Source organism: Schistocerca serialis, chromosome 9 (assembly GCF_023864345.2).
Source record: "Schistocerca serialis cubense isolate TAMUIC-IGC-003099 chromosome 9, iqSchSeri2.2, whole genome shotgun sequence".
Taxonomy (NCBI): Eukaryota; Metazoa; Arthropoda; class Insecta; order Orthoptera; family Acrididae; genus Schistocerca; species Schistocerca serialis.
Genome location: NC_064646.1, coordinates 168,221,633 through 168,237,328, shown reverse-complemented (window position 1 = coordinate 168,237,328; position 15,696 = coordinate 168,221,633). Strand labels below are relative to the sequence as shown.

General features: G+C 46.5%; 1 protein-coding gene across 1 annotated transcript in view; it reads right to left on the bottom strand.

Annotated features, from left to right (window-relative positions):
• Positions 1–15,696, bottom strand: part of LOC126419453 (odorant receptor Or2-like) — a 113,776-nt gene that overhangs the window by 79,520 nt on the left and 18,560 nt on the right. Inside the window, exons 2-3 of the mRNA XM_050086641.1 lie at positions 6,361–6,582; positions 2,448–2,691 (exon numbers count right to left, since the gene is read on the bottom strand). Of these exons, the coding sequence (XP_049942598.1) occupies positions 2,448–2,691; positions 6,361–6,582 (466 nt within the window). The remainder of the gene's footprint in view (positions 1–2,447; positions 2,692–6,360; positions 6,583–15,696) is intronic.

Here is a 15,696-nt window from a genome sequence, read left to right as displayed (position 1 = left end):
TTTCACTGCTTTAATTTCAAAGTTCAGTTAAAGTATTCATAGCTGGCTACAATATTTAGATTACACAAGCACAAATTAAGAGTGCGAGTTTTGTTACCATACTTTAGCTTACCTGTGACTGCAGCTCAGCTTGGTACATACTAAATTTTACTATTGTTAATTGTTCAGAAACATTTAATTCAAGTTCAAAGTTAGATCCTTTATTTCTAAATTGCGTAGATTCAAGTAGCTTTTGAAATGATTGTTGAGGTAGCCCAAGACTAGCCTTATTTTATTGAATTTCGTAGTGCTTCAGAAACAAAGTTCACTATTAATTTTAGTCACTAAATTAACTTTTCAATTTTCCGGTTTTATTAATTCTTTTGCTAAATTAAGTCAGAGTGTAGCGAAATTTATTACTTCTGACAAACATTCAGTTTTCACACTACACGTGTCAACCTTCAGTTGCCACGCTTTTAGTGCTAATTATATGTGCATTAATCTTTCATTTTCAGTTATTTTAGTAGTCGTCCATAGGACTGGCGACCGCAATTTTCCCCGAATCTCAAATATGTAATTAACGCCAATTAATTGTTAACATAACGACTGCACATTAATTTTCTTTATTAACTTTACCCTTTTTCAAAATTAATTTCCACCAATATCATTTGCATTTTTACTTTCATTTAGATGTAACCTTTTCCTCCCTCTTTACCGACAGATTAACTTCGGTGACGATTGCTTTTCCCAAATTGCCATTAGGTACACGCGGTTTAATGTTTCACTGTCATTAAGGTCGATAAGTTAGGGGGAGGTTACAGACTCTGTGTCAGTTATTGTCGTGTGATCAGTCCGCCAAATTCCGTGCATTATGAACAGGTGCTCGATCGTGTTAAAATATGCAATTGCCATCCCCGAAATGCTCTTCAACAGTGGGAAGCAAAAAAGTGCTTAAAACATCAGTGTAGCCCTGTGCTGTGATAGTGCCACGCAAAACAACAAGGGGTGCAAGCCTCCTCCATGAAAAACACGTCCACACCATAACACCACCGCCTCCGAATTTTACTGTTGGCACTACACACGCTGGCAGATGACGTTCACCGGGCATTCGCCATACCCACACCCTGCCATCGGATCGCCACATTGTGTACCGTGATTCGTCACTCCACACAACATTTTTCCACTGTTCAGTCGTCCAATGTTTATGCTCCTTACACGAAGCGAGGCGCCGTTTGGCATTTACCGGCGCGACGTGTGGCTTATGAGTAGCCGTTCGACCATGAAATCCAAGTTCTCTCACCTCCCGCCTAGCTGTCACAGTACTTGCAGTGGATCCTGATGCAGTTTGGAATTCCTGTGTGATTGTATGGATAGATGTCTGCGTATTACACATTACGACCCTTTTCAACTGTCAGCGGTGTCTGTCAGTCAACAGACGAGGCCAGCCTGTAGGCTTTTGTGCGTTACGTGTCCCTTCACGTTTACTCTTCACTATCACATCGGAAACAGTGGACCTAGGGATGTTTAGGAGTGTAGAAATCTCGCGTACAGACGTATGACACAAGTGACCCTCAATCACCTGACCACGTTCAAAGTCTGTGAGTTCCGCGGAGTGCCCCATTCTGCTCTCTCACGGTGTCTAATGACTACTGAGGTCGCTGATATGGAGTACGTGGCAGTAGGTGGCAGCAAACTGCACCTAATGTGAAAAACATATGTCTTTGGTTGTGTCTGGGTACTTTTGATCGCACAGTGTATCTCTTCCTTGGTTGTTTGATTTGGGGAGGGGACCAAACAGCGAGGTCATCGGTCCTATCGGATAAGGGAAGGATGAGGAAGGAATTCGGCCGTGCCCTTTCAAAGGAACGATCCTGGTATTTGCCTGAAGCGATTTAGGGAAATCACAGTCTCTCTCTTCCTCTGAACAACTTCTTATAGCACTTATGGTTCAAATGGATCTGAGCACTATGGGACTCAACTTCTGAGGTCACCAGTCCCCTAGAACGTAGAACTACTTAAACCTAACTAACCTAAGGACATCGCACACATCTATGCCCTAGGCAGAATTCGAACCTGCGACCGTAGCGGTCGCGTGGTTCCGGACTGTAGCGCCTAGAACCACTCGGCCACTCCGGCCGGTATAACAGTTATGGTATGCATTTTAGAGCCCAGTTTTACTAGGCAATTTTTTCTTGTGCTGCTCCATACTGCCTCCTCCAAAAATAAGGAAGACGCGATATGTTTCACCGTGTCGAGAATGAGGAAATGCTCATAGTTGTTGAAGTATACATTTTGGAGCCCTTGTTTACTCGACCCTTTAGCTCCGAATGATCGTTCCTGTCATATCCGTAAATACTGACTATTCCTACTGGGACATCCTGTGAAGCTGTAAGGCAGCGCTGGATGAGAGAAACTGTCCCAAATTGGTTATCAAGCAGCGCTTTTTCCCTCAAGGGGTAGAGACTTACTTGCCCCATCGGCGAGAAGCTTGGCATCCTTGAAGTTCTGCACGATGGGCCCCGTGTAGAAGGAGAGCAGCGTGATGCCACCGATGCCCATGAACGAGGTGAACATGAACAGCACGCGCAGCCTGCAGCCGCGCAAGGTGGCCTCCTTGACGCGCGGCATGAACGAGCAAAACGTGGCCAGGTTGTACTCCAGGTGCGCCATCAGAGCGTCCACACGAGGCCGCTGTGTCACGAAGATGACCGCCTGTGAAACGTCGGAACAATTAAATTGCTGGCCACCCACATGCGTGTTACTTCTCCCTTTTATACTCTTAGACTACAAGCACTCTGGACAAAAAAAAATTATCACCGCCAGTTTACATCAAGCTACTACAGTGTAACACACCCACTAGCTCTGATAATTGCTTCAGTTCGGTGAGCAAAAGAATCCATAAGTTTCTTCAAATTTGCCATATCCATTTGAAGCCACTAACTGATGACTAGCTGATCCCAGCCAAGCGTTGCTGTGGCTGAGTCTGATAAAATGGAAAAGAAAGAAAAAGGAAAGCACACGTTTCTCATATGTACGGTAACTGAATATAGATCATAATCTCCCTCTCCCTCCTGCCTCTGCCCATCTCCTCCTCCTGTTCTTCTCTTTGTCGCTCTCCTCCTCCTTCCCTCTCTTTCTTTCTCTGTCCATTATCTCCTCCTCCCCCTCTCTCCGTCCGTCTTCTCCTCCCCCTTCTGAAAGCATTCCCTCCTCCCCCTCTCTCTCTATCTCCTTCTGCCCTATCTCTCTCCTCTCTCTCTCTCTGTCCATCACCTGTTCTCCCGTTTCTATATCCATCCTCCCCTCCCTCTCTTTCTTCATCTCCTCTCCTCTCTGCCATCTCCCCCTTTCCGCACTACCGAGCGAGGTGGCGCAGTGGTTAGCACACTGGACTCGCATTCGGGAGGACGACGGTTCAATCCCGTCTCCGGCCATCCTGATTTAGGTTTTCCGTGATTTCCCTAAATCGCTTCAGGCAAATGCCGGGTTGGTTCTTTTGAAAGGGCACGGCCGATTTCCTTCCCCATCCTTCCCTCACCCGAGCTTGCGCTCCGTCTCTAATGACCTCGTTGTCGACGCGACGTTAAACACTAATATCATCCTCATCATCCTCCCCTTTCCGCTTTCTATGCCTATTTCCTCCCGCCCCTGTGTGCATCTCCTCATGACCCCTCTCTCTCATCTTGAGCCTTGTTTATTGTTATTGCAGATTCATATTCTGTAGTATTGTTCTAATCCTAATTCGATAAGCCATGCGATAAGCCATAAACACAACTTTCCTGTCTCTTTTCAAGGCTTCACTGTTATATTTTTAAGATCTAACCTACACATGTCCAAACGTTTCTTACAGTAACGTGTAAAAATCTAAAGTAAATTGGTCAAAAACCTTTCACCTTTACATAATAAATACTTATTTTTATAGTACATATCTAAAAAATAGCTATATAAGAACATGTGTGTACCCGAGTGCAATTGTTTCAAAATTTCGAAGAGATTGGTGAAGAACTTCCGGAGTTTTAAGATTTTGAGTAAACAAGTAAGAGGTTTTTGCTAATGGCGTATCCTCTTTATATAAAAAGAGGGTTCCTTAAGAGCGTACAAAAATATAACAGGACGTAGAGGATGCTCCACTGAACAATTAGAAGCAGGGAACCTGGGTCGGAGAAGCCATCATAGAGATAATAGGAATAACATCACATTACGGGGCACATTTTAATTTATATTAGTTACAGTTAACTGCAAATACCATCATTGACACAATACAATATGAACTGGATCTTATAAAATGTGGTGAAACTGACGGCCATCAACCTTAATGCAAAAATATACCTGGTATGTTTCGAATCACATCACAGGCAGCTACATTTCTGGCAACTAATTCAATCTCTGTGTCGACTGGGGTCTGGTAAGAAAGTGACTTTAGACATCCCCATAGCAAATAATCAGCGGTATTTATGCCAAGTGACCTCGCAGGCCATGGAACGAGACCTCCCCTTCCAATAGAGCGACCAGGAAATACAGCTCTGAGATGGTTGTGGACACCCACACTGAAGAGGTGCTCCTTCTTATCGCTAACAGCCGTCAGGTTTCTACTCTTTACACGAACAAGTAAAATAAACAAAACCTGTATCATGACTTTCTACACTACTGGCCATTAAAATTGCTACACCAAGAAGAAATGCAGATGATAAACGGGCATTCATTGGACAAATACATTATACTAGAACTGACATGTGATTACATTCTCACGCAATTTGGGTGCATAGATCCTGAGAAATCAGTACCCAGAAAACAACCTCTGGACGTAATAACGGCCTTGATACGCCTGGGCATTGAGTCAAACAGAGCTTGGATGGCGTGTACAGGTACAGCTGCCCATGCAGATTCAACACGATACCACAGTTCATCAAGAGTAGTGACTGGCGTATTGTGACGAGCCAGTTGCTCGGCCACCATTGACCATACGTTTTCAATTGGTGAGAGATCTGGAGAATGCGCTGGCCAGGGCACCAGACGAACATTTTCTGTATCCAGAAAGGCCCGTACAGGACCTGCAACATGCGGTCGTGCATTATCCTGCTGAAATGTAGGGTTTCGCAGGGATCGAATGAAGGGTAGAGCCACGGGTCGTAACACATCTGAAATGTAACGCCCACTGTTCAAAGTGCCGTCAATGCAAACAACAGGTGACCGAGAAGTGTACCCAATGACACCCCATACCATCACACCGGGTGATACGCCAGTATGGCGATGATGAATACGCGCTTTCAATATGCGTTCACCGCGATGTCGCCAAACACGGATGCGACCATCATGATGCTGTAAACAGAACCTGGATTCATCCGAAAAAAAAGACGTTTTGCCATTCGTGCACCCAGGTTCGTCGTTGAATACACCATCGGAGGTGCTCCTGTCTGTGATGCAGCGTCAAGGGTAACCGCAGCCACGATCTCCGACCTGATAGTCCATGCTGCTGCAAACGTCGTCGAACTGTTCGTGCAGATGGTTGTTGTCTTGCAAATGTCCCCATCTGTTGACTCAGAGACGTGGCTCAGAGACGTGGCTGCACGATCCGTTACAGCAATGCGGATAAGACCCCTGTCATCTCGACTGCTAGTGATAAGAGGCCGTTGGGATCTAGCACGGCGTTCCATATTACCCTCCTGAACCCACCGATTCCATATTCTGCTAACAGTCATTAATCTCGACCAACGCGAACAGCAATGTCGCGATACGATAAACTGCATCCGCGATAGGCTACAATCCGACCTTTATCAAAGTCGGAAACGTGATGGTACGCATTTATCCTCTTTACACGAGGCTTCAAACAACGTTTCACCAGGCAACGCCGGTCAACTGCTGTTTGTGTATGAGAAATCGGCAGGAAACTTTCCTTATGTCAGCACGTTGTAGGTGTTGCCACCGGCGCCAACCTTGTCTGAATGCTCTGAAAAGCTAATCATTTGCATATCACAGCATCTTCCTCCTGTCGGTTAAATTTCGCGTCTGTAGCACGTCATCTTCGTGGTGTAGCAATTTTAATGGCCAGTAGTGTAGAAATCACGCTCGTCCTCCACGTTCCCTTGCAAGAAATAAAGAATGTACATTTAAATAAACAGCACACTAGATGTAAACTTGTGCATATGTTAGTTGTAAATAAGCTGGAAAACGGTAATGATAGACAAAGCGGTAGACAAGTTTCCTTCCATATCTCCTTAAGCTGGCTTCACCAGCCCCAGGTTCCCTACCTCAAATTGTTTAATCCTGTTACAGTTTTTGCACGCTCTTGCGGAAACACACGGTATATATGGTGCATTGCCTCAGGTAGAAAATAAACTTGGTCGGCAGTCTGACTTGTTGCAGAACAAGTTAGAGTTATACCTTGATGAAGGTGCAGGTGATGGTGAGCACGAAGCACAGTGAGGTGGAGACGACAGGCAGGTTGTCCCAGTGTCCCTGCAGGCCGGCCACCTGCCCCACGATGGTGACCACCAGCTGGAGCAGCGACCACCGCGTGTAGACCCAGTAGAGCCTGCTGGGCCGCGTTGGGGCCCACAGGCCAATGACCACCAGGGCAGCCTTCGAGAGACCTATGTCGACCACCTGTCAGGCAAGCGAACTGTATGCAGTTCAGAGGACCCAACAAAGGCGTCCAACCATCAACGATTTTCTCACACGTCTCGTTTGGAGATCCCAAACTTCAGGAAGCAATCATTCAGCTATTCCCTAGTCTTTGAAGTTTCTCCTCATTTTCAGGAAAACCTTGTAAATGCTGGTAAGACCAGTACGCCTGGCTGTCGTCATTTTCTTTGAACGTTTTTGATACCTTTGTATCGACACTAGCACTCAGAGTCTGTCTTTAAGCAGTGATGAGTTCTGGGTCCCATGACAGAACGCACCTTGCACGTGAGTGAGAAAATTAATGTGCCAGCGCATGCACTGGATGGGGAGAGTGCTGCAGATGTGGACGCCAGTAGATGGACGCCACATGAGGTCTGTGGGCAGAAAAGGGCAGTTTGCTGGTCATGGTATGGGGAAGACATGTTGGAGGAACACACGAGGATTGTCGGTGACGGTGTTGTGTCTGGGCACAACCGAACAAGTGTGTGTACACTGATGAGTCAAAACATTATGACCACCTATTTAATTGCTTACTGCTCCACTATTCTAACGCAGTACAACAGAGATTCTCCTTGTCATGTATTCTAAAAGTCCTTGACAGGATTCCAGTAGTATGTGGCACTACATGTCTATGCCCAGACCAAGCAATTCTCGCAAATTCCGGGATGGTGGTTTCTGGGCACACAGCTGGCCCCCAATGTATGTTCCAATGTATGCTGGCCATCAATATGAGTTCACTACAATGCTCCTCAAACCAATGTAGCATGATTCTCACTTTTCAACACGGACAGTTGTCCTGCTGGAAGATGTCACGCCCCTAGGTGGAGACATCAAACACGAACCGTTGCAGGTGGTCGACAATGATGTTACATAGTTCACCGTTGTCATGATTCTAGTGCCGAGCGCCGCGGGTTTCGAATCCGCGCCAGACAGCATGGACCTCGATTACCACTAGAGGTCTCTGCACCCATCTCACCCTAAGCTGGCCCACGCATAAAGTGAGGGCGCCACTGTGGAGCACGTGGTCCGAGCAGCCAATAGCGACGTACCCTATCATGTATTTAAGCGCCTGCCTCTCATTCAGCGAGTCGTCCCCCCCCCCCCCCCATCTGCCCTTGGCTAGGGAGTGTCCTCTTTGTGCCGACATTTTCGTGCAGTGTTTTACAGTGAGTGTTCCGTGTTGTGTGTCTTTTGGGAAGTGTTGCGAACGGCCATCATGCTGGCGCTAGGTGTGATTTTTTATCTCTTGCGAACAGATACCAGACTGTCGCCATGTTTTTTAATTTTGTGTCTACTATGTTACTTGTCTGATTCCTGTGTATTTTATTAACATTACCAACCCCTTTGCTTTCTGATTTAACTTTCCGCAATTTTCCGCCATTTTGCACTGTCACCGTTTTATCGCCTGTTTTTCTTGTTTCTTTTCTTCTTACGTTTTTAAAAAAGTCTGTAGGCTGTAGAGCAGCGTACTAAGCTGCTGCCAGCCCGCCCCCTTCGGGGGGAATTGAAATTCAATAATGGGAAAAAAATTCAGCGAGGCAGTCTCATATTCGAGTGAGTCTCTCGATATCTCGCTTACAAACATCGTATTTACTTTGCTTATTTCCGTGTACTAGTGGACATTGTTGATTCCATGAGATTTTCGCTTGTGACCCTGTTGCTTCATGTGTGTTGTTGTTCGTGGTGTCTTGCCCGGTCGTCTGTCGTGCGTGTCTATCCTTACCGTTCGTCTGTCTTGTTCGCGGGCCGCTCCCGTTCAGTCCCGCCGCGCTTTCGTTCATGGCCACCCTGAGACCGTTCCGGTCGCTGTTACAACAATGATGCCTTCGATTACCACCGCAGATCCCATGGAACCCCAACTCAATGTAACCCACAGCATAATTCTGCTTTCGGTGGCCTGCATCTGTGGCGCGGTGCATGGTTCGTGCAGCCAATCGCCTACATGACGGCGTGTAGGGACCCAAGCGTCGACCTGGATTAACAAGAAATGTGATTCATTCGACACCCGATGGGTTTCTACTGAAAACTCAGTGATGCTGTGCCCAAAGCAGTCATAAATGAGGATGTCGTTGGATCAACACAGGAAAACATAGGGGTCATGTGATCTGGAGCTCCACGTTCAACAAAGGCTTTTGAAGGGTGTGGCCCGAAACACTTGCACCTGCACCAGCATTGTACTCTGTCGTCAGATGTGCCACAGATCGCTGCCTGTCCTGGATTTTACTGTGGGAGATCCTCTGACCCCTACGTTTTGCGATGAGACATGGCCGTTCAATATCATACGGCCTATCCATTATTTCACCACCCTCGAACCACTTTCCATATGTGCTCACGACAATAGTAAGCAAACAGCCGACGAGCTTCGTCGATTCAGAGAGTCTCTTTTCCAGTCGCAGCGCCACAACAATGTGGCCTTTGTTGAAAACCACTTCTATCATAGGGTTTCTGCGTTTGCGGCCCGTATCTTCGCTGTAATGACCGCCCCTTCGTCCCTCTTCCGCTTACATTCTTCCCCTATCGCGCCACGTACCCGCAACATCACCAGGACGCTTTCAACCTTGGTGGGCGGTGTTCATAATGTTTCGGCTCACCAGTGTATATGAGTGCCTGTTCCTTGTTGTTCAACTCCGGGTGCGCTAACACTTATGGTCTTCTGTTTTACCGAGCAAGATGGCGCAGTGATTAACACACTGAACTCTCCCTCGGGAGGACGACAGTTCACTCCCGCGTCCATCCATCCTGATTTAGGTCTTCCGTGATTTCCCTAAAGCGCTCCAGGTAAATGCCGGGATGGTTCCTCCGAAAGGGGACGACCGACTTCCTTCCCCGTCCTTTCCTAATCCGATGAGACCGATGACCTGCCTGTGAGGTCTCCTCCTTCAAAACAACCCAGCCGTGGAAATCGTGAGCATTCTCGTTACATTATGCTCCGAATTTCTTGACAGTCTGCTAACTGATTATCAGTGACCTGTGATTGTGAGCCGTTATGCTAAATGACGTTGCCGCCATTGTCCTCGCCCATAGTTCAAAATGGTTCAAATGGCTCTGAGCACTATGCGACTTAACTTCTGAGGTCATCAGTCGCCTAGAACTTAGAACTAATTAAACCTAACTAACCTAAGGACATCACAGACATCCATGCCCGAGGCAGGATTCGAACCTGCGACCGTAGCGTTCGCTCGGTTCCAGACTGCAGCGCCCAGAACTGCACGGCCACTCCGGCCGGCCGCCCATAGTTAAAGTATGCTGAGCCGAGGTTACAAATTATTGTGGCTTATTAGTGGTTTAGACTTCTAAAGGCAGTTCTTTCATGACGTCCACTCACTGGAATTGTCTCTTAAGTATTTAAAGATGCAGCCCTTTTCACCTGGATTCCGACTTTCGCAAGTGTTTACTTAAAGAAGGTTAATGATAGTTGTAAGGCAAGTTTTTTGCCTGTAATCAATTTAATTACACGTTATCTTTTGTTTCGTGGGTTTGTTTTTTTGGGGTAATCAATGCATGTTTTCTAAAGGCAGAAAGCTCACTGCTACCAGATTAACTGGGCAGCATTTCTTTTCGTGCACGCTATGGTTGTACTCTTGTAATACTAGACGTTCTGAAAATTGCTCAGTGCAATCTAGTACATTTTGTAAACTTTAGGTAAGCAAGGCAGTGTGCCTCCCACAAAACTGTTCTCGGATTTAGCTTGAATAATTTCAAGGTCATACTCTTGCACAGTTACTGACCATCAGGCTAATTGAGCATGATAAAGTTTGCAACTCAATGGAAAGCTCTTAGCTTGATTATCCTTATAATTTTAATATGATACCTTGAAAGGTAGTAATGGAATTTTTTAAAAACCCAGAGCACTAGAAGGATTTTTAGCTCAGTAGTTGACCAGTTCTCTCTAAGTCCAATAAAATCCGACTGCAGTGTAAACCATAGAATGACAGTCTACAGGTGCTGATGTTCCAGGGTAAGCATTGGCAGCAAGACAGAGTTCAGATGGCGTATGTACGTGATAAAGCACAATATACACTGAGGCCACAAAAGTAATGGTATACCTCCAGACATCGTGTTGGGCCTATTTTTGCGCTGCGTAATGTAGCAACTCGACGTGGCATGGACGCCACAAGTCGTTGGGTGTCCCCTGCAGAAATATTGAGTCATGCTCCCTCTACAGCCGTCCATAAGCGCGAAAGTGTTGCCAGCGCAGGATTTTGTGCACGATCTGACTTCTCGAATATGCCCCATAAATGTTCGATGGGAATCATGTTGGGCGATTTGGGTGGCCAAATCAATTGCTCGAAATGTCAATAATGTCTTTCAAACGGATCGCGAACAGCTGTGGTCAGGTGACATGATGCACTGCCGCCTACAAAAATTCCATAGTTGTTTGGGAACGTGAAGTCCATGAATGGCTACAAGTGGTCTCCAAGTAGGCGAACATAAGCTGAACCCAGTCCATTCCATGTGAACACAGCCCGCACCATTATGGAGCCACCATCAGCTTGCACAGTGACCTGTTGACAATCTGGATCCATGGCTTTGTGGGATTAACTGAAATCGGTACCCATCCGACCAGGTCACGGCTTTCCATTCGCCTAGGGTCCAACCAATACAGTCACAAGCCCAGGAGAGGCGCTAGAGGCGACGTCGTGCTATTAGAAAAGGCACTCTCGTAGCTCATCTGCTGCCGTAGCACATTAACGCCAAATTCCGCCACACTGTCCTAACGGGTACGTTCGTCGTACGTCGCACACTGATTTCTATGGTTGTTTCCCACAGTGTTGCTTGTCTGTTAGCACTAACGCCTCTGCACTTGGCGGTTAAGTGAAGGCCGTCGGCCACTGCGTTGTCTGTAGTGAGAGGTAATGCCCGACATTTGGTATTCTCAGCACACTGTTGATTCTGTGGATCTTGGAATAATGATTTCCGTAAGAATTTACAAGATCGAATGTCCCATGCGTCTAGCTCCAACTACCATTCCGCATTCAAAGTCTGTTAATTCCCGTCGTCTGATCATAATCACGCCAGAATCTTTTTTGAATGAGTTACTTGAGTACAAATGACAAGTACACCAATGCATTACCTTTTTATATGTTGTGTATGCGATACTGCTGGTATCTCTATGTGCGCTATCCCATGACTTTTGCCTCCTCTGTGTTATGTTCTTATTCAAGGCAAGGGTGCTCCCTGCCGCCGTTGGATAAGCAGCTGCCAGCAGAAAGTCGTATACTCCTAGCTCACTCATTTGTTACATAGTTTAATTCTTAATTTCTTTGCGTGTTTTTGGTACTTGCATTGTTTAATTCACAAATTTCGGGCGTATTATAGTATTTGAGAGTTGTAGCATCGCGTTTTAGTGCCTGAATAGTGTAAATTCGCGTTGTCGTGTGTCTTCTGTTTTTGTTTTGAACGGCCAGTGTCGGTTGGTCACAGCCAATGTGCTCCCTGCCGCCGTTGGATAAGCAGCTGCCAGCAGAAAGTCGTATACTCCTAGCTCACTCATTTGTTACATAGTTTAATTCTTAATTTCTTTGCATGTTTTTGGTACTTGCATTGTTTAATTCATAAATTTCGGGCCTATTATAGTATTTGAGAGTTGTAGCATCGCGTTTTAGTACCTGAATAGTTTAAAGTCGCGTAGTCTCCTTCCGCCGCCGAGCAGTGCGTCGCAGTGCGCAAGTAGCAGCATTACTACATTTACTAGGCAATCTTGTATTTTAATAACCGTTTAAATTTTGTGTCGATTTGTTTGTGCTCCCTGTAGATTAATTCAGACGTTCTTTGCACAACAGTTTTTAGCATGGATAGGGACTGAAACTGCTGTGTTCGGATGCAGGCTGAGTTGGCATCCCTTCGCTCCCAGCTTCAGGCAATGTTGGCTTCGATCACACAGCTTGAGGCTGTTGCCAATGGGCATCACTGTGGGGGTCCGGATGGGGATTTGTCGGGGACGGCCAACTTATCCCACGCATCCCCCGATCGGACTACGACAGTGGCTGCCCGGGATACTGCCCACATTGAGGCTGATCCCTCACCTGTGGTAGAGTGGGAGGTCGTCTCGAGGTGTGGCAGGGGGCGAAAGACATTCCGGAGGGCTGAACGGAAGGCCTCTCCAGTTTGTCTGATGAACCGGTTTCAGGCTCTGTCTCCAGCTGATACCAATCTTCGGCCGGAAATGGCTGCTTGTCCTGTTCCAGAGGTTGCCCCTCAGTCTGCAAGATCCGGGCAGTCGCAGAGGGTGGGCTTACTGGTAGTTGGGAGCTCCAACGTCAGGCGCGTAATGGGGCCCCTTAGGGATGTGGCAGCAAGAGAGGGGAAGAAAACCAATGTGCACTCCGCGTGCATATCGGGGAGAGTCATTCCGGATGTGGAAAGGGTCCTGCCGGATGCCATGAAGGGTACAGGGTGCACCCATCTGCAGGTGATCGCTCATGTCGGCACCAATGATGTGTGCCGCTATGGATCGGAGGAAATCCTCTCTGGCTTCCGGCGGCTATCTGATTTGGTGAAGACTGCCAGTCTCGCTAGCGGGATGAAAGCAGAGCTCACCATCTGCAGCATCGTCGACAGGACTGACTGCGGACCTTTGGTACAGAGCCGAGTGGAGGGTCTGAATCAGAGGCTGAGACGGTTCTGCGACCGTGTGGGCTGCAGATTTCTCGACTTGCGCCATAGGGTGGTGGGGTTGCGGGTTCCACTGGATAGGTCAGGAGTCCACTAAACGCAGCAAACGGCTACACGGGTAGCAGGGGTTGTATGGCGTGGACTGGGCGGTTTTTTTAGGTTAGATGGGCTCGGGCAAGTACAGAAAGGGCAACTGCCTCAAAGGGTGCGGGGCAAAGTCAGGACATGCGGGGGCCAAGCAGCAATCGGTATTGTAATTGTAAGCTGTCGAAGCTGCATTGGTAAAGTACCGGAACTTCAAGCGCTGATAGAAAGCACCGAAGCTGAAATCGTTATAAGTACAGAAAGCTGGCTGAAGCCAGAGATAAAATCAGCCGAAATTTTTACAAAGGCACAGACGGTGCTTAGAAGGGATAGATTGCATGCAACCGGTGGTGGCGTGTTTGTCGCTGTTAGTAGTAGTTTATCCTGTAGTGAAGTAGAAGTGGATAGTGCCTGTGAATTATTATGGGTGGAAGTTACGCTCAACAACCGAGCTAGGTTAATTATTGACTCCTTTTACCGACCTCCCGACTCAGCAGCATTAGTGCCAGAACAACTGAGTGAAAATCTGGAATACATTTCACATAAATTTTCCAGGATATTATAGTCTTAGGTGGAGATTTCAATTTACCAGATATAGACTGGGACGCTCAGATGTTTAGGACGGGTGGTAGGGACAGAGCATCGAGTGACATTATACTGAGTGCACTATCCGAAAATTACCTCGAGCAATTAAACAGAGAACCGACTCGTGGAGATAACATCTTGGACCTACTGATAACAAACAGACCCGAACTTTTCGACTCTGTAAGTGCAGAACCGGGAATCAGTGATCATAAGGCCGTTGCAGCATCCCTGAATATGGAAGTTAATAGGAATATAAAAAAAGGGAGGAAGGTTTATCTGTTTAGCAAGAGAAACAGAAGGCAGATTTCAGACTACCTAACAGATCAAAACGAAAATTTCTGTTCCGACACTGACAATGTTGAGTGTTTATGGAAAAAGTTTAAGGCAATTGTAAAATGCGTTTTAGACAGGTACGTGCAGAGTAAAACTGTGAGGGACGGGAAAAACCCACCGTGGTTCAACAACAAAGTTAGCAAACTACTGCGAAAGCAAAGAGAGCTTCACTCCAAGTTTAAACACAGCCAAAACCTCTCAGACAAACAGAAGCTAAACGACGTCAGACATAGCGTAAGGAGGGCTATGCGGACGCGTTCAGTGAATTCGAAAGTAAAATTCTATGTACCGACTTGACAGAAAATCCTAGGAAGTTCTGGTCTTACGTTAAATCAGTAAGTAGCTCGAAACAGCATATCCAGACACTCCGAGATGATGATGGCATTGAAACAGAGGATGACACGAGTAAAGCTGAAATACTAAACACATTTTTTCAAAGCTGTTTCACAGAGGAAGACCGCACTGCAGTTCCTTCTCTAAATCCTCGCACAAACGAAAAAATAGCTGACATCGAAATAAGTGTCCAAGGAATAGAAAAGCAACTGGAATCACTCAACAGAGGAAAGTCCACTGGACCTGACGGGATACCAATTCGATTCTACACAGAGTACGCGAAAGAACTTGCCCCCCTTCTAACAGCCGTGTACCGCAAGTCTCTAGAGGAACGGAAGATTCCAAATGATTGGAAAAGAGCACAGGTAGTCCCAGACTTCAAGAAGGGTCGTCGAGCAGATGTGCAAAACTATAGACCTATTTCTCTGACGTCGATCTGTTGTAGAATTTTAGAACATGTTTTTTGCTCGAGTATTATGTCGTTTTTGGAAACCCAGAATCTACTCTGTAGGAATCAACATGAATTCCGGAAACAGCGATCGTGAGAGACCCAACTCGCTTTATTTGTTCATGAGACCCAGAAATCATTAGATACAGGCTCCCCGGTAGATGCTATTTTCCTTGACTTCCGGAAGGCGTTCGATACAGTTCCGCACTGTTGCCTGATAAACAAAGTAAGAGCCTACGGAATATCAGACCAGCTGTGTGGTGGATTGAAGAGTTTTTAGCAAACAGAACACAGCATGTTGTTATCAATGGAGAGACGTCTACAGACGTTAAGGTAACCTCTGGCGTGCCACAGGGGAGTGTTATGGGACCATTGCTTTTCACAATATATATAAATGACCTAGTAGGTAGTGTCGGAAGTTCCATGCGGCTTTTCGCGGATGATGCTGTAGTATACAGAGAAGTTGTAGCATTAGAAAATTGTAGCGAAATGCAGGAAGATCTGCAGTGGATAGGCACTTGGTGGAGGGAGTGGCAACTGACCCTTAACATAGACAAATGTAATGTATTGCGAATACATAGAAAGAAGGATCCTTTATTGTATGATTATATGATAACGGAACAAACACTGGTAGCAGTTACTTCTGTAAAATATCTGGGAGTATGCGTGCGGAACGATTTGAAGTGGAATGATCATAT